The sequence below is a fragment of the Jatropha curcas genome, unplaced genomic scaffold, assembly GCF_041381405.1.
Source record: "Jatropha curcas cultivar XTBG-Jc1 unplaced genomic scaffold, XTBG_Jcur_1.0 HiC_scaffold_102_pilon, whole genome shotgun sequence".
In the NCBI taxonomy this organism is placed as follows: Eukaryota; Viridiplantae; Streptophyta; class Magnoliopsida; order Malpighiales; family Euphorbiaceae; genus Jatropha; species Jatropha curcas.
This window is the reverse complement of record NW_028322357.1, coordinates 36034-60844: the sequence shown is the minus strand read 5'-3', so window position 1 is coordinate 60844 and position 24811 is coordinate 36034. Positions and strand designations below refer to the sequence as shown.

Below are 24811 nucleotides of genomic sequence, written 5' to 3'. Positions count from 1 at the left end.
GTAATGGTCCTTAAGAACAGCACTATGATGCCAGATTCAGGACAAACTTGTCTACTAAAAAGGTATATTGCACCTTGCACTTGAAACGGAGTAAATCTTATGCTCGACGGTCAACGAGTGAAATGGAGGAATTCGGCAAGTCCTGATTGTGGAAGTGCTTAGGTTTAAGATTACAGTCCTTATCATTTGTTATGCCCCCTGTTAGTTTAAGTAAATCATATTTTTCTTTATGGTGTCATTAAACAACAACCCATCCACCTTGATTCCCTTTCATCTTTCTAACAGCGTTGCATGTTCAAAGCATTTTCCAAGTCTATTTCATGTTCAAAAATTTTGGGGACTGTCTATTTAATTACATTTATTGGATGTTCACACTATTTTAAGAGTACCAACATTGGTGAGTGTATGATGTGTCCAAACATGTGTTCTGTTGTTATGATCATAACTCGAGTCTTATGACACTTGTAGGGCTTTGGCCAATGTGGCTGCTAATGGAGGAGGAGATCATCGCTAATTGTGATGGTTTCATTGTCAGGGCCCCTTTATATGTTTCTCCTCTTTAGTATGTGTTCGCCTTCCAGATTTTGACTGTTCATTTTCTCTAGAAGATTGCACTCTTGGTCAGAACACAATTTCTAATCCTATGATCTGGCGGTGGCTCATCTTCAAGATTCCTGTATCTGCTTTTCTTGGGAGATTATCTTCATTTCTGAAAAGATATACAAACTCAATAGTGATAATATTTCATTTCTGGAAGAATATACAAGTTCAATGGAATAAACACATTCATACATATTTGAATATATGATGCATGCCAAATAGATATTTTTCATTTTAATATTTGAGTTTATTTTACCCTGCTCTTGGTATATTGGTATTGGTCTCTTGGATGCCTGGGACTAGTCTTTTGCCATGGAAGTACATTATGCATTTGCTCAGCCAGTCAGTCAGCCTTTCATTCACTTCCTATTAGCTTTTGTCGAAGTAAAATTAGTAAATAGAATTGTTGTATTGTAGTTCGCTTTCTTTCATTGCACAAATCATAAGATACTTGTACTGTGAATTTAGCAGATGAGTCCTTTGATTCCCAAATCATTCTGTTGGCTTAAAGATGACTCAAGACATCATCATTTACAAAATCAATCAAAAATAGCCTGTTTTTTTTATTTAGATGATTAGTCACTCTTAGAGTATAGCTAAAATTTATATTAATCTTTGCTGACAGAATTGAGTTTTAGACTCTACTCTTTATCTAATTAATTTAATTTTTCTACTGCTTCCACTTCTCACTTCCCACTTAAAAATTATATTTATTTTTTTAATTATTTGTTATCGGTGAGTTGATTATATACCACGTTATCTTTTATCTCTTTCCTTTTCTTTTAGTACAAACTGGGAACAAATAAAATAAACATTAGAATATAGCATGAAATCCAGGGAAATATGAAACTCATTCGGAAATTTCATAAAACATAGCTTTAAATTCCAAAATTACATAAAACATCTAGAAGTAACAGATAACATAATATTTCTAGAACTATAAGTGGAAGAAGCAACACATGACATAATAGATACTAGCATTTATTTATATTTCCTATTGATAGCAAACCAGAAACAAATCATAATTCATATTAAAAATACTATTTTGCTCTATATGTTCGGTCTTCGTCATTTTTTACTCTCCTCTTCGCGCTGTTTATTTTTTTACTCTCCTCTTCGCGCTGTTCATTTAAAAAAAAAAAAAAAAAAAAAAAAAAAAGAGCTAGTTAAAATTTAATATCTAATAATATGAAAAACAACAAAATAAAGTGTTATACCTCAAACTCATCAATCCTGTTGAAGTAGGAATTAGCCAACATCTCCTCCACGTATTTATTTATACTTTCCGTAAGTTCTTCACCTGTTAAACCTTTTCGTTCTGCAATATTTTTGCCATTTTTCCAAAAATACATTTTTGTAGACTCTCTTATGCTTGTAGTGTCAAGAGATTGGGCATACTGTTTCTTTGATATCTTGTTTTTTTGGTATTTTTCATATTCTCTAACTGTATGATAATAGTCATTTCCCTTAGCATATATTTGTTCAGTTTTGAAAAATTCAGCGCGTTGGCTACCATAGCTCCTTGCAAGTGGAGGAATTTGACTAGAAAGTAATTTTTTAAACATTTTGTTTTGTTGATAATGACAGTACACGAGCAGTATAAAGGGAGCAAGCTTTAGGTTCAAGCCCTTTATATAGAATGAAAAAATAAAAATCTAAACAAATCGTGCATGTTTATAAGCTGCAAATTATTGTGAGTGAACTACTCTAAATCATTTTCATTTTCCTTTGATGTTTTCACCTACTCTAAAATCAATTGAGAAACAAATATCATGAACTAGGATTTCATGAATTAATAAAATAAAAAATATTATAAAAAATATAATTTATAGTTTATAAAATAATATGTTATTAACTTACTCTTGATAGAAGTTGTTGTAAATAAATATTAATTATCTATTCATACTAATAAAACGTAATGAGAAAATTTAATATGAGTTCAAATAATTATTTATTATTATTATATTAAAATATTAATTTTTATAATTCTTAATTGAGTAGGCAAGTTATAGATAATATTTACATTGTTTTCAATGATAAGATTGCTAACTGACTTTAAATATTAGCCTTTTTACTATGAATATTCTCATTCATCCAATTATTTTATAATTAAAAGTTATAAAAATGTTAGAATATTAATGGACAATATTAACATTATATAGTAATTTTAAAAAGATCAAATTATTATAACAATAAAAAATTTTACAATTATTTTTTAACACAACATATACAATAATAATAATATTTTTTAACACAACATATACTTCTCTAGTGTTGAATCTTTAGCTCCAACTCTATAAATTTTGAATTCACTCGCGATATCTAATAATCAAATGTTATAGTTTACATTAAATATTTTATAATTAATTTAATACTAATTTGATGAACTAAAATCTTGGTACTTTTATTTTTTCAACTTACCTTAATTTAAGGAAACATATACCTCGATGTTTAAGAAAGAGACCTACACATGAAATTGTATCAAGCTTTTGATAGTCAAGCAAATAAACTTTTGATAACCAAAAAGATTTAAAGTAATACCTCAATACCTAGTAATTTTTAATGTGAAATAATATCATACCAAAAAATAAATAAATAAATAAATAATGAAAAAATAAAAGTAGAACGTAAGGAAAATTTTCCAAAATGAAAACTAACTTGACTTGTTATGTTTTTAATTTAAATTATAAATATTATATATTAAATATTGCAATAACTCATATATTAAGAATTATTATGATTACATTAATAGCTATATAACTATTATTAAGCTATTATTATTACTATAGCTTAAGAGATTGGCTATTATATAATTGCCTCCGAAATATTAATATTAATAAAAACATAATACTAAGATATTGACTATTTGTGCCTACCACCAAAACGTCCGAAACGAAACAAAGCAATTGTGGAACCTATTTCTCAAGCAATTCTCATGAAACCCCAACCAACGAATCTATAAATTTAATCTATACATCTATAAATCTAAACACGAACAAGGAGGTTGAAGGGATTACTTAATTATAAGAAATATAAATAAAAACTATTTTTTTAATTTGTAAATAAAGTGAGTTAATGTTATATTTACCGAAAGAAGAAAACATGATTTCGAACTCAATAATTTTAAATTAGTAAAAGCTTGATGTAATAATTTTTGATAGTAAAAAAACGATAAATTCTTGATAATCAAAAGCAATTAAAACTAAACATGTATATACTGATATGACATGACAAATTCTTAATTAGAATGAGATTGAATTTATAATATTGATATATAATAAATTGATATCATAATAAAATTAAAAGTTTACTAACTAGAATAGGATTAAATTATCTTTATTACCAATAAAATATCGGATGTAGCCCAGCCCATGGTCAATATTGTCCGCTTTGGGGCTCCAGCCCGTACGAGTACCCCCTCATGGTTTTGTTTTCAGGCAGGCTTTGCAACCCGCCCAAAAGGCCTCAACCATGTTCTGGAACCACCCCCAAGGGGGGGTGTATGTGGCAAGGCCAGCACACCTTAGGCAAATCCCTCAATTTGTTAAATTTTATATTTTGACCCCTGATCTTTAAGTTTTTATTTTTTGACATTGGATCTTCTGTTTATTATATTTTAACCCCTGAACTTTAATTTTTTATATTTTGACCCAGAAAGTATCAGTTATTCTGTTTTGGCCCCCTGGAGTTATTTAAATTATAAAGTGACCCTGATTGTTTCTGGTATTATTAAAATTGCCTAGACTTTTTCCGATTTTTGCAATTTTGGCCCAATAGTTTCTGTTTTATGCAAAATAGTCCAAACAAGTTCTGAAATTTACGAAATGGCCCAGAATGTTTCTGTTTTTGTAAAATAAACCCAGAATGTTTTAATTTATTTGCATAAATAGACCAGAACACTAAATTTTAACATTTTCAACCAAAAATGTTAATTTTATTTGCAAAATTGTCTTAAAAATATATTATTTTGCAATTTTGATTATAATTAATTTATTTTAATTATATGAATTAATTTGTGAGTGGTTTTTTGTTACTTTCTAGTTGTAATTATTTGCATTTCTTCCCCATCGGAAGATGTCATGTTTTAATATAATTACTGAGCTAGTCTAATTTGTCTGTATTGATTTAACTCTCCATCTGAGTAAATTAATTAGTGACATGAATCAGATGTAATATTTTCTCACACATTAATGTTAATTTAAGAGGCATGTTATCTCCCATCGAGTAGTATGTGCCGGTCTTATCTAATTATAATATGCAAAACATGTGATTGGTTGAATTCTCCCATCGAGGTTGCTATTCATGAATGTTGTGAATGTGTATTTTTTTTTGAATTGTGATATCAAAGTTGTATATTTGCAATTTGATTTATTCAATGTTTATTATTGATATGCTTTTTTGTTTAATGCATGAAATAGAAATGGCATCATTCAGTCCCCTTGCAAACATCTTAACCCAAAACAAACTTGAGGGTCCAAACTATGTTGACTGGAAGAGGAATTTGGACATTTTGCTTACTGCTGAGGAGTATAAGTTTGTGCTTACTGAAGTTTGTCCTGAAAAACCCGGTGAGGGTGCCTCTGAAGAGGTCACCAGAGCTTACCAGAAATGGGTTAAAGCTGATGAGATGGCGCGATGTTACATTTTGGCTTCTGTGTCAAATGTTTTGCAACATCAGCATCAGAAGATGGACACAGCTTTTGACATGCTCGAAAATCTCAAGGAGATGTTTGGAGATCAAACTAGTGCAGCAAGGCAAAATGCACTGAGGGAGATTCTTACTTCCAAAATGGAGGAGGGAACTCCAGTTAGAACTCATGTCTTGAAGATGATGAGTCTTCTGAATGACATGGAGGTTCTTGGTGCTGAGGTTGACAATGCTACACAGGTAGAAATGATCTTGAACACTTTGCCAACCAGTTTTCAGCAGTTTCGTTTGAACTATAACATGAATAAGATGGATTTCACTCTGTCTAAGTTGCTGAATGAGCTGGTGGCTGCTGAGACTATCATTAAGCAAGGAGCTACACCTGTTGTGCTTAATGTTGAGCGAGGTTCTTCTTCTGCCCAGAACAAGGGTAAGAAGAAGAAAAATGCTCACAAGGCTAAGCCTAAAACGAGTGGTGCATCTACTAGTGCAAGTGTTGCTGTGAAAAAGCCTAAGGGTAAGTGTTTTCACTGCAAGCAACCTGGGCACTGGAAGTCACAATGTCCAACATGGTTAGCCAAGAAGAAGCAAGGTATGTCTCTGTTTTATATGCTGATAGTTGAAACCTGTTTAGCGGTGTTGACTACACTCCAATGGTGTGTAGATTCTGGAGCCACTAATCATGTCTGCAATTCATTGCAGGGGTTTCAGGTAACTCGTCAGCTAAATAAAGGAGATGTAAGCATTTTTCTGGGAGATGGCACAGAAGTTGCAGTTCTAGCTATAGGAAATGTTTCTTTGAATTTTGAGAATAATAGAACATTGTTTTTGAAGGATGTTTTATATGTACCTTCAATTAGAAGGAATTTAATTTCAGTTTCTAGTTTGAGCAAGAATGGATATTCGGTTTGTTTTAATGAATTTTATGATGATTCTGTCGTTATTAAATTTAGAAAACAAATGATATGTTCTGGCTCAATGATTGATGATCTTTTTATTCTCAAAGTTTCACCTGAACTGCAAATTCCCAATTCTGAAGTTAATAACTTTGATGTCATTGTTCCATTGAAAAGAAAACGTCCTATTGAATTTAGTCATACCTATTTGTGGCATTTAAGGCTTGGTCATATTAATTTAGATAGGATTTCTAGGTTGGTCAAGGATGGACCATTGAGTTCATTGAAAGTGGAGGCACTACCAACCTGTGAATCTTGTTTAGAAGGTAAAATGACTAAGAGGCCTTTTCCTATAAAGGGTAATAGAACTAATGATGTACTTGAATTAATTCATTCTGATTTGTGTGGTCCAATGAGTGTCCAAGCTAGGGGTGGTTTTGAGTATTTTGTGACTTTCACAGATGATTACTCAAGATATGGATACATTTACCTGTTGCGCCGTAAGTCTGAATGCTTTGAGAAATTCAAAGAGTTCAAGGCAGAAACGGAGAAACGACATGGAAAATATATCAAGTCGTTACGGTCTGACCGTGGTGGCGAATACCTCTCTAGGGAATTCATTACTTATTTATCAGAACAAGGAATTACTTCACAGTTGTCTGCACCTGGTATGCCACAACAGAATGGTGTAGCAGAAAGAAGAAATAGGACGCTTATGGAAATGGTTAGATCAATGATGAGTTATTCAGATTTGCCCATTTCGTTTTGGGGGTATGCCATAGAAACAGCAGCATATATTCTGAATTTGGTTCCATCTAAGTCAGTACCTAAAACTCCTACAGAACTGTGGACTGGGCGAAAGCCAAGTCTAAGACATGTTCGGATGTGGGGTTGTCCAGCCCATGTGCTGAAAGGGAAAGCAGATAAGTTGGAATCAAAAACAGACTTATGCTTCTTTATTGGATATCCTAGAGGAACGAAAGGTGGTTTATTTTATAGTTCTCAAGATAAAAAGGTCATTGTTAGCACCAATGCACATTATCTTGAGGAAGACTATATTAAAAACCATATTCCCAAAAGTCAATTAGCCTTGTATGAATTGAGAGGAGAAAATATACCAACTAGAACCTTTCCAATAGAACAACAACCTAAACCATCACTGGTTGGAGCTGACATTCCATTGCCTAGTCGCAGTGGAAGAAATGTTAGTCGACCAGTAAATCAACATCAGCCTGAACATTCAGTACCTAACATTTCACTACCACCTGAAAGTAGTGGGAGTTATGTAGAAACTGAAGTGGCAGCTGTTGATCCAAATATACAGGAGCACAATGTTGGGGCTTCTAACATTTCATTGCCTCCTGGTGATGACAGACATGTTGAAGTTCCAGAACATGATCAAAATGTAGTCCCACCAGTCATGGACTTGCCGGCTTTACAGCCACAGCAAGATGAAGGTGTGATTGTAGAACCTGTAGTACTTCGTCGTAGTGGGAGAATTAGACGACCACCGGTTCGATATACACTTTTGGGAGAAGCTTTTGATAGAATCCCTGAAGAAGTGAATATTGAACCTGTCTGTTACGATGAAGCACTACAAGATAAAGATGCTGATAAGTGGCTTGTAGCTATGAAATCTGAGATGGAGTCCATGTACTCTAATCAAGTCTGGGAACTTGTAGAACCACCTGAAGGGATTAAACCCATCGGATGCAAGTGGATCTATAAGAAAAAGAGGGGTATAGACGGTAAAGTGCAAACTTATAAGGCAAGGCTTGTTGCGAAAGGGTTTACTCAGAAAGAAGGGATCGATTATGAGGAAACTTTTTCGCCGGTAGCCATGCTAAAGTCTATTAGAACTCTTCTATCCATTGCAGCTCATTATGATTATGAGATTTGGCAAATGGATGTCAAGACAGCTTTCCTAAATGGAAGTCTTGATGAATGCATTTATATGAAGCAACCAGAAGGTTTCATAAACAATGGCCAAGAAAATTTGCTTTGCAAATTGAATAGGTCCATTTATGGGCTTAAACAAGCATCTAGGTCATGGAATACTTGTTTTGACCAGGCGATTAAAAGTTTTGGCTTTGATCAGTGTCATGATGAGTCTTGTGTGTATAAGAAATGGAATGGTAGTAAGGTTGTTTTTCTAGTACTATATGTGGATGATATTCTGCTTATAGGGAATTGTGTAGGTATGTTGAATTCTGTCAAAGATTGGCTATCCCAACGTTTTGATATGAAGGATTTGGGAGAGGCTGCTCATATTCTTGGGATTAAGCTTATGCGAGATCGCAAGAAAAGGATGATTGGCTTATCTCAAGCACTTTATATTGATACCATTCTTGCTCGTTTTAGCATGCAGGATTCCAAGAAGGGTTTTCTTCCCTTCAGACATGGAATCACTCTATCTAAGGACCAATGTCCTAAGACACCTGAGGAGATAGAGAACATGAAGGCAGTTCCATATGCTTCTGCAGTTGGAAGCCTTATGTATGCAATGTTGTGTACCAGACCTGATATCTGTTTTGCTGTTGGCATGGTTAGCAGATTTCAATCTAATCCTGGGCGAGAACACTGGACTGCAGTCAAGCATATAATCAAGTACTTGAAAAGGACTAGGGATTATATGTTAGTTTATCAGTCTGACGATCTTGTACCCATTGGGTATACAGATTCGGATTTTCAGACTGATAAGGACTCTCGGAAGTCAACCTCTGGTAATGTTTTTGTCTTGGGAGGTGGAGCCATAAGTTGGAGGAGTATTAAGCAAACTTGTGTTGCTGACTCCACCATGGAAGCTGAATATGTGGCAGCTTCTGAAGCTGCAAAGGAAGCTGTATGGCTTAGGAACTTCCTTATGGATCTAGGCGTAGTTTCTTCAGTGCAATTGCCTATTACACTTTATTGTGATAATAGTGGGGCAGTTGCAAACTCGAAGGAGCCACGGAGCCATAAAAGGGCAAAACACATTGAGAGGAAGTATCATTTGATACGAGACATAGTTCAAAGGGGAGATGTGGTAGTGACAAAGATTGCATCGGAAAACAACCTGGCAGATCCTTTTACAAAAAGCTTACCAGCAAAGACTTTTGACAGTCATGTAGAAGGAATGGGAGTTAAAGTTATAGATGCATGGTTATGAGTCTAAGTGGGAGATTGATAGAGATATACTATTAACCATGCATATGTAATAGTATAGCTATGAATGATTTTCTATTGACAATTATTTCTTTGTATTTAATTAGAAATTTGCATTAAATAAATGTTATTAGCATATGAACAATAATTGTGATTAGTACATTTTGTATGTATTTAATTGGACCAAGTAGAGAATGGATGTTTAGTACTGACTGTTAAACATATTCTCTAGGACATTAGAAATAATATTTATTGTTCTTAATCTTGATTTATTTTAATATGAGCAAACATTGATTGTCTTGTGCTTTGATTCATTAAAGGGTGAGTTTCATTATTGGAATAATATTCTCGGTGAATTGGGCAAAGATTTTTTATGTTTGTGAAATATTAATTAATGATAGAATCCATGTCTCGGTTTAGAGATTGATGATGCACTTTAAGTAAGCTTATAAGGTTTCATTGTGTAAACCCTGCAGGTGGATTTTAAATCCGACACATGAAATAAGTTGAGCGACAATCTTAAAGTTATATTGTGATTTAAATAAATTGTCAGTAAGTTATTTAAATGACAGCATCTGTAATCTTAACATGGGGAACATTATTTTATTATGTTGTGGAATAGTAAAATAAATAAGGAGTTCAGTCATGAGTTTTTAGTGGAATAATTCATGATTAATTATAATAAGAATATGTTGGTCTACATAGGTTCTTATTATAATTAGTAGCCTGATTTATTTTATTCCTGCGGTCCCTGTAGTGCCCTAATTATTTGGAAAGTTAAGGGTGTATTAAATAATAGATAAATTATTTAGTTTTAAAATAATTGATTTTATTTTAATTAAATAATTTTTTATTTAATTTATTTTATATTAAAAAATATCTTCCTATCGAAGAGAGGTTTTTTAATATAAGATTGGAAAACCCTAAGAATAAAAAAAACGCACGTTATTCTATTCTCTGCCACTCAGAGAGTTCCAAAAGAGAGATAGTTAGGGATTACTGCAGAAGATCGTGGGTGACTCCAAGATCTCTGGAAAGAAGACCGGTGAGCGATTCTGCACTTCAAGAGGTCAGTTTATTGATTTGTTCGATAATGTTTTTAGTTTGCCTCATATAGTTTCGATGAGGGTTGTTTCCGCTTTATACCCGCTCCCATCAATATCAACAAAATTAAAAGTTTTCTAATACAATAGGACTAAATTATCCTTTATCCTTAATAATATTTTTAATCAATTAGGGTATGCAGGGGCATTTTAGGAACCCAATGTTCCTCTCCCCATTCGTATTTTTATATATATACTAGTCTTTTTTATGACGTGTCTCACACGTTAAATATGCTATTTGCTCATTTAATTTTTTTTAATCTATATAATATTAAAACATAAGTTTTGTTTAGATTAAAATAAATACAGTTGATTAATTTGTATTAGACTTTGTCATACAAGCTATTTGCAATAATACTACTTATGTACTTAGTTTTATTTTATTTATAATGAAGTGGTCAAAATAAAATTCAACCCAATCTCTAAACCTAATCCTTCGGTCTCTAATTTATAAATGCAGATTCCTAAAATCTTAATAAATCCGAAAGGAACCACGTCTGATGCATTTCGAAACGTCGGAGCATTATCGGAAGTTTATTTTCAACAGAAAATTGAAGCGATATTTCAATTGGAAATTGAAGCAGCATTTTAATGCATAAAAAGAACTTCTGATCCCACTCGTTGTGCACGAGATTGCTATTTCATTGCCCCCCGACGATGGCAATTGCACCGTTATGATTATCTATAATCAGGATAATGAACTTGCCATTTGTAGAATTGGAGACTCCTCTTGGACTTGTTTAGGTGATCAATTTGTTATATCTTTTGCCGATATCATATATTCTAAGAAACATCAATTGTTTACGCCATTAATGATGCTCGCTATGTTCAAACATGGGATCTCAAAAACCAATCTTTTCCAATTAGTAAGGTAATCGAATATACTTACAGCCAATGTTCATTAGAGCCCCCGAAAGAAATTTGAAGAGTGAAGTTTTCTCGCTGCCGATACTTGGTTGAATTGCCACAAGGAGATATTCTTATAGTGATTAGATATCAATCCAGTATTCGAGAAGATAGATCCTTGTTTTTTCCTGAATCTTTTAATCTCCTTGATCGCTTTCCTTCGAAGACTGTATGTTTTGATCTTGGAAAGATAGACTTTGAAAAGCAGCCTCTAGAACCCGTGGATTGTTTAGGTGATGCTGTGGTCTTCCTTGGCGCTAACGAGTCATTTTCTGTATCAACTAGAGACTATCATGAATTAATACCAAATTGTATCTACTTCAATAATGATCCGCCCGCTTCCTATAGGTATATTGAAAAGCCTTATGGGGGGTTTTGACATTGTTGTTTTTAGTCTAAAGATCATAGCATCTTGCCTGGTCATCCTTTTGAGCTCCACGAGAGTCTGTCTCCTCCTATTTGGGTCTTTCCCAGACAATAGTTAGTAGTTATCTTTTAACTCTCAACCATATATATATATATATATATTGATTGAATGATTTGATTTTGTAGCCAATGCCATGAATCTTTTTTACGAAAATTTCCCCAGACAGACAATCACTGCTTTCTCTTTTCTATTAACAGAGCTGCATTCGTCTGATTACAAAACCAGTGTTTAGTTGTGCTGTGTTAACTAATATTACAAAAATCATTAATGTTTTAAACACTATCTATTTCTTTTTTTTATTAAGGAATAAAATCATTCAGTTTCTTTTTTTAATATTTAATAAAATTAAGGATACGATTAATATTGTTTCAAAAGTCATAAATAAAATAACAATATTATTATCATCTATCCTTAATATTTTTTTTTCGTTTTGTTTGAATAATAATATTATCAAACGCTGCCGTGTGGTTCCCTCCAAAATCAGTTGCCTCTGTTTTTCCACTTTGAAATTGCAAAAAGGTTCTCATGGTCTCGTCTGATGATACTGTCTTCCAAATCCGAATTCCTTCTCCGATTTGTCACCTCTTCTCCTTTAATCCCGTCGGTATTCAGTTTCAAATGGGTATCTACCAAATCATTCAAAAACCTTCATTTTACCCAGCAACAGGAAAAACTACTTCTCCATCTCCACGATCTCGTCAATCCCAGATCAGACCAAAAGGACTCCAACTACGGGCAGGCTTTGGTCTCGGCTCTAAAATCTTGCTCAATCCATTCGGCTATCTGTCAAGGCCAACAAATTCATTGCGTTGTTTTCAAATCCGGCCTTGATTCGAACACTTTCATACACAACAGCTTGATTAACATGTACGCAAAATGTGGGCTTTTAGCTGATGCTAAGTCCATGTTTGATTTATGTCCCAGTTCAGATCCTGTGTCTTATAACATAATGATTGCTGGGTATGTCAAGTCCGGAAACTTAAAAGATGCCCGCAAGTTGTTTGAGGTAATGCCTGCAAAAGGTTGTGTGTCCTATACTACTATAATCATGGGTTTTGCCCAAAATGATTGTTTGAGTAATGCGATTGAGCTTTTTAAGGAGATGAGAAGTGCAGGTGTGGCTCCTAATGAAGTGACTCTGGCAACTGTTATCTCTGCTTGTTCTCATCTAGGAGGGATTTGGGGTTGTAGAATGCTTCATGGACTGACCATCAAGATGACGTTTGATGCGTTTGTTCTTATTTCAACCAATTTGTTGCATATGTATTGTGTTTGTTCAAGTTTAGTTGAGGCAAGATCTTTGTTTGATGAGATGCCTGAGAGGAATATAGTCTCATGGAATGTAATGTTAAATGGGTACGCGAAAGCAGGTTTCATTGATTTGGCTAAAGAGGTGTTTGAGGAGATCCCGTCTAAAGATGTGGTTTCATGGAGTACTATAATTGATGGTTATGTTAGAGTAGAAAAGTTAAATGAAGCTTTCATGATGTATCGGTCCGTGGTATCCATTGGGTTGGTACCTAATGATGTTACGATGGTCGATTTGATTTCTGCATGTGGGAGAACAATGACAATAGGCTAGGGTCAGCAATTTCACAGTATTGCTGTAAAGATGAGTTTTGATTCATAGGGCTTTATACAGGCAACACTTATCCATTTTTATGCAGCTTGTGGTAGGATGAATGAGGCTTGTTTGCAATTTGGAATTGGCAGCAAGGACAACGTTGCTTCTTGGAATGCCCTTATTGCAGGATTTATACGAAATCACACGATTGATCAGGCAAGGCAATTGTTCAATGAGATGCCTGAGAGAGATGTTTTTTCCTGGAGCGCAATGATTTCTGGTTACACACATAATGTTTTGAAATCAGTGAAACGAGACTTATAATTCAGTTATAAGAATCTCATATGATACATGGTTCAGGGATAAACTCTTCTGATACGCACTCCGAGGAATGGTTACAAATACAAGCAGTAATTCACGTTAGCTTAGCGAATTTCTTGTTCTTTGCAATATTTGCTCTAATTATGATTGGCGTGAAAGACGAAAATGATAAGCTTGACTCATGGCATCATGGTGGAAGGATTGCAAAGATGATGATCTGGCTTTTGCTTGTCGACCTCATGTTCTTCATGCCCAATGTTATCATCTCAATTGATGGTCAGTTAAGCTCCCTGGAACATTTATTTAGTACAGTCATCATATTTAGCTGATTTTCCTTAACCGGGGACTATGATGCAGGAAACTCTCAACTAGGATATGCGTTTTGGAAACGTTTCTGCATGTGCTTTCCCGTATAAAAAATTGTTCTCCTGTGTAAAATTACTCATTTACCTGTATTGTTTCCACATTTCTGAGTTTCCATTTCGTGCAACATAGACCCGGGATAGCTGAGGAATGTGTGGTCCTTGAATTGATATAATTGTATGTCTAATAAGGATATTATTGTTTTTAATGATACAATAGTTTCTATTTAAACGAGGAATTTTATGGTTTTCTTAATACTTGGAATTTCCATTTTCCAATTCGATCCAATCCATTCGTTCGCAAGAATAGTTCTATTGACATGGACCTAAACTTTATGGCCTGTGCAAAGTGCAACTTCTTTGGGAATATATTTGTTTTCCAGGAATCCTCTATCAAATCTCTCCCCCCCCCCCCCCCCCGATTAGCTTTGCATGAAAGCACGGAAAAATGACTATTGCTTTTCAAAGTTGAGATAATCTTTTGTTCATTTATTTCCTTTTCCTTCAATGATTACACTTCCCTTGGCCTATAATATTGCCTTTGTTGGTAACAATTTGTAATGAATTGTTGTTTTAACCTTCCCTGATATTTGATGCTGAACGTCATAGTTGACCAATGCATGTGAAACTTACTAGCAGGAATTGCATCAAAATTTGGAGCAGGCCTATTTTTGTTGTTTCAAGTGATTATATTGCTAGACTTTACGCACTCGTGGAATGATGCATGGGTTGAGAAAGATGAACAGAAATGGTTGCCCTCAAATTTATGTGTCTTCTAAGTATTCTTTCTCATCATTACTGTTTTATTTCTAATCCTTGAATTGCTTGTTTTTAGGTATATTGCGTTACCTGTTGTGTCAATCGTGTGCTATCTTGCAGCATTCACATTCTCTGGCATTTTATTTTTGTGGTTCAAGCCGTCTGGCCAGGACTGTGGCCTCAATGTCTTCTTCATTGTCATGATCATGATTCTGGCATTTGTATTTGCTATAATAGCATTACATCCTACGGTGAGGATAAGATTATTTTTTATATATTTCATTGATTTTCCACAAAAGTGTTATCCTATGGCTTTAACTATCTGATTTGCATTACATTCTAACATTTATGGAAGTAACAGTTGTTTAACTTGCAATATCATTGTGGCTGGAATTTCAATTAGGCTAATGGAAGCCTATTACCTGCTTCAGTGATATCAGTGTATTGTGCTTATGTTTGCCATACCGGTCTATCTAGTGAACCACGCGATTATGCATGCAATGGTCTCCACAAAAGTACAAAAGCAGTCTCTACAAGCACACTTGTGCTTGGGATGCTTACAACAGTTCTCTCAGTCCTACACTCTGCTGTTCGTGCTGGGACTTCAACGACATTTCTGTCACCACCGTCTTCACCTAAGTCATCTGGTAATCTTTATAACTAAGTCATCTGGTAATCTTTATAACTGGGGAAAAGAATTCTTGATGCAACCTTTTTTATGCACTATGATGAGAAAATGTATTAAAAAAAAAAAAAAAAAATCCTTGTTTGATTTGAAGTCAGACTTAGTCCCGAGGCAAGCAACTATGCTGCCTATGAGTTGTCACCATTGATTTTTCCTGCTGCCTCCTGTAGTTTTTGCTCAATACCCCAAAAGTAAACTGTGGACCTTGCCTACTTCTGCTGATGCCACCATAGAAATGTTAAAGCTATTTGTCTATTGATCACATCGAAATTTGGAGTTGTCTGGTGAATAATTATAGGCTTTTTATTTCTTCAACGGGTCCAAAGATGTCTTCGAATATAGCATCACCAAGTCAATATATGGTTCCTGTATCTGCAAAGCAAATATTCTTTACTATATTTGGAAAATTAAACCTTGCAGTTGAATGCAAATGTTGCTAATCTTTTGTTCCAGATGCAAAGAAACCTCTTCTTGAAGAACAGTTGGAAGAAGGAAAAGATAAGAAGGAAAAAGAGGCACGGCCTGTGAGTTATTCATATACATTCTTTCACCTGATATTTGCCTTGGCCAGCATGTATTCTGCAATGCTTCTTTCAGGCTGGACCAACTCATCAGAAAATTTATTCTAATATTACAAAATTGATGCTTCATAATTGGTTGATTAAAATAAAATTATACATATTTTAGCACAATCTTGCAGTAAAATTCTTCTATCTCAGTACTACAAAAATAATAATTAAATCTAACTTTAAATTTCTTTTTTTTATCGTATACCTAAAGACATTTCTTTGTTTATTACATTAAACCAAGGAAGTAATTTTATCTTTTTCAAGAAAAGCCTTCACTTTTCCATTCTCATCCTCGGCACGTGCTAGTCACCCACCGACGCCGCCACCATGCGCCTCCTCCCACCACCACGCTCTTCCTGTCATGAGAAAAATATGAAAAATAGAAAAAGGTTAAAAAAAAAAAAAAAAAACATATGCACAAGGAGCAGTCTCTGTTAAAAAACCCTCCCTATTTTTCCATCATTTCTGTGTTTAACATGCACCGACTCCTTTACACCATGCCCTCTCGCTCTTCCTCTTCAAAACCCCTCAAATTATCTTCTTATTCTTCATCAAACCCTAACCCTAATCCAACTTCTTCTTCTTCTTCTTCTTCTTCTTCTTCTGCTCTTCTTTGTAAACACTCTCCATCAGCCACCCTTGACATTCTAATCTTGATTCTCGTCCTCTTCTCAGGGATATTTCTTCTACCTTCTTACTTTTCTTATATCTTTTGCTCCCTATAAATCCTCCTCTCTAACTCTTCCTTTCACCTTGCCATCAATGTCCCTTCCATTTCCTACATTTGCGGCTTCTTGGCTCTATTTCTCTTTTCTGTACTATTTGTTGAGTTCTGCTGCGGGCCAAGATCTCGCAAGTGCGTCAAGCCCGGATGCAAGGGATTGAAGAAAGCAATGGAGTTTGATTTGCAGTCGCAGGCCGAGGATTGTGTCAAATATACTGGGGCTAAAGAGATCGATAAGTTGCCTTGGAAAGGAGGGAGTGAAGGTAAATTATCATAGAGTTAATTTATAGATATTAGTAGTACTAGTCCTACTCCTATTAGGATTCGGACATGTAGTAATTTATGATACAACTACAAACCATCACGGGTTCTGAGTTTCTCCGTGCCCTATATAACAAACAAGATTAAAACTTTCTCACTACGCACATAAAGTTAAAAAGGTCTGGTCTCTCTACGCACATAGAGTTAAAAAGGTTGCGTTCTTCCAACAAACACATTGCTTTCTTCCAAAGACGGCCAAGATGATGCTGCCACTTTTCTCACCGGCCCATATCAGTATGATTCTTCGAAACCTTAAAAAAGATTTAAACTTTTCTTGCCTTTTAAACCCAAAATCACCACCACCACTTGTATACAGAAGCTTTTCTACTTCAGAAATTTCCTTGCCATTACCTTTATTACTGCTTCCTCCTGAGAATTCTGTCAAAAGAGACACTGCTGTAAATCAATATTCGGTGACTTTCCTTCTCTTTAATCCGGCGGAGAATAAATTTCTGAAGCCAATGAACCGTAGGCTGCCAAAGGAGATTTCTAAAGCGCGATGTATAGTTTCTTCCCGCGGCTGGTTGGGTTTTGACAATCATAGGTATCCTGGATTTTTTTTAGCCAACATTCTCTCTTCCAACGTTTTTACTGAAATCTTATCACTTCCATCTGTCCGAAAGGAACCACGTCTGATGCGTTTCGAAACGTTGGAGCATTACCGGAGGTTTATTTTCAACAGAAAATGGAACCAAAATTTCAATAGAAAATTGAAGCAGCATTTTAATACAGATAAAGAACTTGTGATCCCACTGGTTGTGCATAAGATCGCTATTTCATCGCCTCCTAAGGATGGCAGTTGCACCATTATGATTATCTATAATCATGACAATGAACTTGCCTTTTGTAGAATTGGAGACTCCTCTTGGACTTGTTTAGGTAATCAATTTGTTGTACCTTTTGACGATATTATATATTCTAAGAAACATCAATTGTTTTACGCCATTAATGGTGTTGGCTATGTTCAAGCTTGGGATCTCAAAAACCCATCTTTTCCAGTAAGTAAGGTAATCAAATATACTTACAGCCAAGGTTCATTAAAGCCCCCGAAAGAAATTTCAAAAGTGAAGTTTTCTCGCTGCCGATACTTGGTTGAATTGCCCCAAGGAGATATTCTTATTGTGATTAGATATCAATCCAGTATTCGAGAAGATGGGTCCTTGTTTTGTCCTGAATCTTTTGATCTCCTCGATCGCTTTCCTTCGAAGACGGTATGGTTTGATCTTGGAAAGATAGATTTTGAAAAGCAGACTCTAGAACCCGTGGATTGTTTAGGTGATGCTGTCGTTTTCCTTGGCGCCAACGAGTCATTTTCTGTATCAGCTAGTGACTATCCTGGATTGAGGCCAAATTGTATCTACTTCAGTAATGATCCGCCCGCTTACTATAGGTATACTGGAAAGCCTTATGGGGGTTGTGACACTGGGGTTTTTAGTCTAGAAGATCATAGCATCTCACATGGTTATCCTTTTGAGCTCGGCGAGAGTCAACCTCCTCCTATTTGGGTCTTTTCCAGACCATAGTTAGTAGTTATCTTTTAAAACACTATTTATTTCTTTTTTTTATTAAGTAATAAAATAATTCAGTTTCTTTTTTTTTTTTTTTAATAATCTTGGCAAAATCAGTTGATTTATTTATTCTGGAATAATCGTTCTAATTGTTTTTGTGTTTGGTAATTTTTATTGCTATTAAAAGCATGCATCTATGGTTTTATGCGGATGTGAATTTTAATTTTGAGTTAGTAGTTTATTTGCTTTTTGCAATGAAACTCAAAATGGAAAATGAATGAATATTTTTGTGCTCGCCAAAGAATTCTGAAACGTACATGCCTGTACTAGTATTGATGTTCCTGTAGAGCATTTTTATTATCATCCGAATATCCAGGCTTCAGAAAATGGCGTTTGCTTGGTGAAACATTTTATATTTGTTTTATGTGCAACTGTGCTGGCAAAGATGTACAAGTCGCAATTAAACCAGTAAAATATCGCTTTCTTTATATTTTGATTCCGTTGGGCTGATTATGCAATTCACTATGCATTATTATTATTATTATTGTTTCCCATTGTAAGATCCCCCACGATGTAAGATGTGCCACTTTATCATATGTTAGCCAAACGCCACATTAGTTGCTTTAACGCACCTATATCTGGTGTTTTTAAGTGTTCAGCACTATGATGCCAGATTCAGAACAAACTTGTCTACTAAAAAGGTATATTGCATCTTGCACTTGAAACGGAGTAAATCTTATGCTCGACGGTCAACGAGTGAAATGGAGGAATTCGGCAAGTCCTGATTGTGGAAGTGCTTAGGTTTAAGATTACAGTCCTTATCATTTGTTATGCCCCCTGTTAGTTTAAGTAAATCATATTTTTCTTTATGGTGTCATTGAACAGCGTTGCATGTTCAAAGCATTTTCCAAGTCTATTTCATGTTCAAAAATTTTGGGGACTGTCTATTTAATTACATTTATTGGATGTTCACACTATTTTAAGAGTACCAACATTGGTGAGTGTATGATGTGTCCAAACATGTGTTCTGTTGTTATGATCATAACTCGAGTCTTATGACACTTGTAGGGCTTTGGCCAATGTGGCTGCTAATGGAGGAGGAGATCATCGCTAATTGTGATGGTTTCATTGTCAGGGCCCCTTTATATGTTTCTCCTCTTTAGTATGTGTTCGCCTTCCAGATTTTGACTGTTCATTTTCTCTAGAAGATTGCACTCTTGGTCAGAACACAATTTCTAATCCTATGATCTGGCGGTGGCTCATCTTCAAGATTCCTGTATCTGCTTTTCTTGGGAGATTATCTTCATTTCTGAAAAGATATACAAACTCAATAGTGATAATATTTCATTTCTGGAAGAATATACAAGTTCAATGGAATAAACACATTCATACATATTTGAATATATGATGCATGCCAAATAGATATTTTTCATTTTAATATTTGAGTTTATTTTACCCTGCTCTTGGTATATTGGTATTGGTCTCTTGGATGCCTGGGACTAGTCTTTTGCCATGGAAGTACATTATGCATTTGCTCAGCCAGTCAGTCAGCCTTTCATTCACTTCCTATTAGCTTTTGTCGAAGTAAAATTAGTAAATAGAATTGTTGTATTGTAGTTCGCTTTCTTTCATTGCACAAATCATAAGATACTTGTACTGTGAATTTAGCAGATGAGTCCTTTGATTCCCAAATCATTCTGTTGGCTTAAAGATGACTCAAGACATCATCATTTACAAAATCAATCAAAAATAGCCTGTTTTTTTTATTTAGATGATTAGTCACTCTTAGAGTATAGCTAAAATTTATATTAATCTTTGCTGACAGAATTGAGTTTTAGACTCTACTCTTTATCTAATTAATTTAATTTTTCTACTGCTTCCACTTCTCACTTCCCACTTAAAAATTATATTTATTTTTTTAATTATTTGTTATCGGTGAGTTGATTATATACCACGTTATCTTTTATCTCTTTCCTTTTCTTTTAGTACAAACTGGGAACAAATAAAATAAACATTAGAATATAGCATGAAATCCAGGGAAATATGAAACTCATTCGGAAATTTCATAAAACATAGCTTTAAATTCCAAAATTACATAAAACATCTAGAAGTAACAGATAACATAATATTTCTAGAACTATAAGTGGAAGAAGCAACACATGACATAATAGATACTAGCATTTATTTATATTTCCTATTGATAGCAAACCAGAAACAAATCATAATTCATATTAAAAATACTATTTTGCTCTATATGTTCGGTCTTCGTCATTTTTTACTCTCCTCTTCGCGCTGTTTATTTTTTTTACTCTCCTCTTCGCGCTGTTCATTTAAAAAAAAAAAAAAAAAAAAAAAAAAAAAAGAGCTAGTTAAAATTTAATATCTAATAATATGAAAAACAACAAAATAAAGTGTTATACCTCAAACTCATCAATCCTGTTGAAGTAGGAATTAGCCAACATCTCCTCCACGTATTTATTTATACTTTCCGTAAGTTCTTCACCTGTTAAACCTTTTCGTTCTGCAATATTTTTGCCATTTTTCCAAAAATACATTTTTGTAGACTCTCTTATGCTTGTAGTGTCAAGAGATTGGGCATACTGTTTCTTTGATATCTTGTTTTTTTGGTATTTTTCATATTCTCTAACTGTATGATAATAGTCATTTCCCTTAGCATATATTTGTTCAGTTTTGAAAAATTCAGCGCGTTGGCTACCATAGCTCCTTGCAAGTGGAGGAATTTGACTAGAAAGTAATTTTTTAAACATTTTGTTTTGTTGATAATGACAGTACACGAGCAGTATAAAGGGAGCAAGCTTTAGGTTCAAGCCCTTTATATAGAATGAAAAAATAAAAATCTAAACAAATCGTGCATGTTTATAAGCTGCAAATTATTGTGAGTGAACTACTCTAAATCATTTTCATTTTCCTTTGATGTTTTCACCTACTCTAAAATCAATTGAGAAACAAATATCATGAACTAGGATTTCATGAATTAATAAAATAAAAAATATTATAAAAAATATAATTTATAGTTTATAAAATAATATGTTATTAACTTACTCTTGATAGAAGTTGTTGTAAATAAATATTAATTATCTATTCATACTAATAAAACGTAATGAGAAAATTTAATATGAGTTCAAATAATTATTTATTATTATTATATTAAAATATTAATTTTTATAATTCTTAATTGAGTAGGCAAGTTATAGATAATATTTACATTGTTTTCAATGATAAGATTGCTAACTGACTTTAAATATTAGCCTTTTTACTATGAATATTCTCATTCATCCAATTATTTTATAATTAAAAGTTATAAAAATGTTAGAATATTAATGGACAATATTAACATTATATAGTAATTTTAAAAAGATCAAATTATTATAACAATAAAAAATTTTACAATTATTTTTTAACACAACATATACAATAATAATAATATTTTTTAACACAACATATACTTCTCTAGTGTTGAATCTTTAGCTCCAACTCTATAAATTTTGAATTCACTCGCGATATCTAATAATCAAATGTTATAGTTTACATTAAATATTTTATAATTAATTTAATACTAATTTAATGAACTAAAATCTTGGTACTTTTATTTTTTCAACTTACCTTAATTTAAGGAAACATATACCTCGATGTTTAAGAAAGAGACCTACACATGAAATTGTATCAAGCTTTTGATAGTCAAGCAAATAAACTTTTGATAACCAAAAAGATTTAAAGTAATACCTCAATACCTAGTAATTTTTAATGTGAAATAATATCATACCAAAAAATAAATAAATAAATAAATAATGAAAAAATAAAAGTAGAACGTAAGGAAAATTTTCCAAAATGAAAACTAACTTGACTTGTTATGTTTTTAATTTAAATTATAAATATTATATATTAAATATTGCAATAACTCATATATTAAGAATTATTATGATTACATTAATAGCTATATAACTATTATTAAGCTATTATTATTACTATAGCTTAAGAGATTGACTATTATATAATTGCCTCCGAAATATTAATATTAATAAAAACATAATACTAAGATATTGACTATTTGTGCCTACCACCAAAACGTCCGAAACGAAACAAAGCAATTGTGGAACCTATTTCTCAAGCAATTCTCATGAAACCCCAACCAACGAATCTATAAATTTAATCTATACATCTATAAATCTAAACACGAACAAGGAGGTTGAAGGGATTACTTAATTATAAGAAATATAAATAAAAACTATTTTTTAATTTGTAAATAAAGTGAGTTAATGTTATATTTACCGAAAGAAGAAAACATGATTTCGAACTCAATAATTTTAAATTAGTAAAAGCTTGATGTAATAATTTTTGATAGTAAAAAAACGATAAATTCTTGATAATCAAAAGCAATTAAAACTAAACATGTATATACTGATATGACATGACAAATTCTTAATTAGAATGAGATTGAATTTATAATATTGATATATAATAAATTGATATCATAATAAAATTAAAAGTTTACTAACTAGAATAGGATTAAATTATCTTTATTACCAATAAAATATCAACAAAATTAAAAGTTTTCTAATACAATAGGACTAAATTATCCTTTATCCTTAATAATATTTTTAATCAATTAGGGTATGCAGGGGCATTTTAGGAACCCAATGTTCCTCTCCCCATTCGTATTTTTATATATATACTAGTCTTTTTTATGACGTGTCTCGCACGTTAAATATGCTATTTGCTCATTTAATTTTTTTTAATCTATATAATATTAAAACATAAGTTTTGTTTAGATTAAAATAAATACAGTTGATTAATTTGTATTAGACTTTGTCATACAATCTATTTGTAATAATACTACTTATGTACTTAGTTTTATTTTATTTATAATGAAGTGGTCAAAATAAAATTCAACCCAATCTCTAAACCTAATCCTTCGGTCTCTAATTTATAAATGCAGATTCCTAAAATCTTAATAAATCCGAAAGGAACCACGTCTGATGCATTTCGAAACGTCGGAGCATTATCGGAAGTTTATTTTCAACAGAAAATTGAAGCGATATTTCAATTGGAAATTGAAGCAGCATTTTAATGCATAAAAAGAACTTCTGATCCCACTCGTTGTGCACGAGATTGCTATTTCATTGCCCCCCGACGATGGCAATTGCACCGTTATGATTATCTATAATCAGGATAATGAACTTGCCATTTGTAGAATTGGAGACTCCTCTTGGACTTGTTTAGGTGATCAATTTGTTATATCTTTTGCCGATATCATATATTCTAAGAAACATCAATTGTTTACGCCATTAATGATGCTCGCTATGTTCAAACATGGGATCTCAAAAACCAATCTTTTCCAATTAGTAAGGTAATCGAATATACTTACAGCCAATGTTCATTAGAGCCCCCGAAAGAAATTTGAAGAGTGAAGTTTTCTCGCTGCCGATACTTGGTTGAATTGCCACAAGGAGATATTCTTATAGTGATTAGATATCAATCCAGTATTCGAGAAGATAGATCCTTGTTTTTTCCTGAATCTTTTAATCTCCTTGATCGCTTTCCTTCGAAGACTGTATGTTTTGATCTTGGAAAGATAGACTTTGAAAAGCAGCCTCTAGAACCCGTGGATTGTTTAGGTGATGCTGTGGTCTTCCTTGGCGCTAACGAGTCATTTTCTGTATCAACTAGAGACTATCATGAATTAATACCAAATTGTATCTACTTCAATAATGATCCGCCCGCTTCCTATAGGTATATTGAAAAGCCTTATGGGGGGTTTTGACATTGTTGTTTTTAGTCTAAAGATCATAGCATCTTGCCTGGTCATCCTTTTGAGCTCCACGAGAGTCTGTCTCCTCCTATTTGGGTCTTTCCCAGACAATAGTTAGTAGTTATCTTTTAACTCTCAACCATATATATATATATATATATATTGATTGAATGATTTGATTTTGTAGCCAATGCCATGAATCTTTTTTACGAAAATTTCCCCAGACAGACAATCACTGCTTTCTCTTTTCTATTAACAGAGCTGCATTCGTCTGATTACAAAACCAGTGTTTAGTTGTGCTGTGTTAACTAATATTACAAAAATCATTAATGTTTTAAACACTATCTATTTCTTTTTTTTTATTAAGGAATAAAATCATTCAGTTTCTTTTTTTAATATTTAATAAAATTAAGGATACGATTAATATTGTTTCAAAAGTCATAAATAAAATAACAATATTATTATCATCTATCCTTAATATTTTTTTTTCGTTTTGTTTGAATA

At 33.2% G+C, this 24811-nt stretch overlaps 2 protein-coding genes and 1 pseudogene across 2 annotated transcripts; all 3 read left to right on the top strand.

Moving 5' to 3' along the window:
• Positions 1-12262: 12262 nt before the first annotated feature.
• Positions 12263-13370, top strand: LOC149492141 (pentatricopeptide repeat-containing protein At5g19020, mitochondrial pseudogene; annotated as a pseudogene).
• A 143-nt stretch (positions 13371-13513) lies between these two features.
• On the top strand, positions 13514-19975 carry LOC149492140 (uncharacterized). The gene is made up of 6 exons (XM_089716856.1): positions 13514-13885; positions 14611-14722; positions 14807-14981; positions 15134-15377; positions 15869-15939; positions 19606-19975. The coding sequence occupies exons 1-6, from the start codon at positions 13633-13635 to the stop codon at positions 19627-19629; spliced, it is 879 nt and encodes a 292-aa protein (XP_089572982.1). The 5' UTR covers positions 13514-13632; the 3' UTR covers positions 19630-19975.
• Positions 16185-19975, top strand: LOC105631907 (uncharacterized). Its single transcript, XM_089716857.1, is given in 2 exon segments — positions 16185-16971; positions 19606-19975. Coding segments are annotated over 2 exon segments (669 nt in total). The 5' UTR covers positions 16185-16397; the 3' UTR covers positions 19701-19975.
• Positions 19976-24811: the final 4836 nt, after the last annotated feature.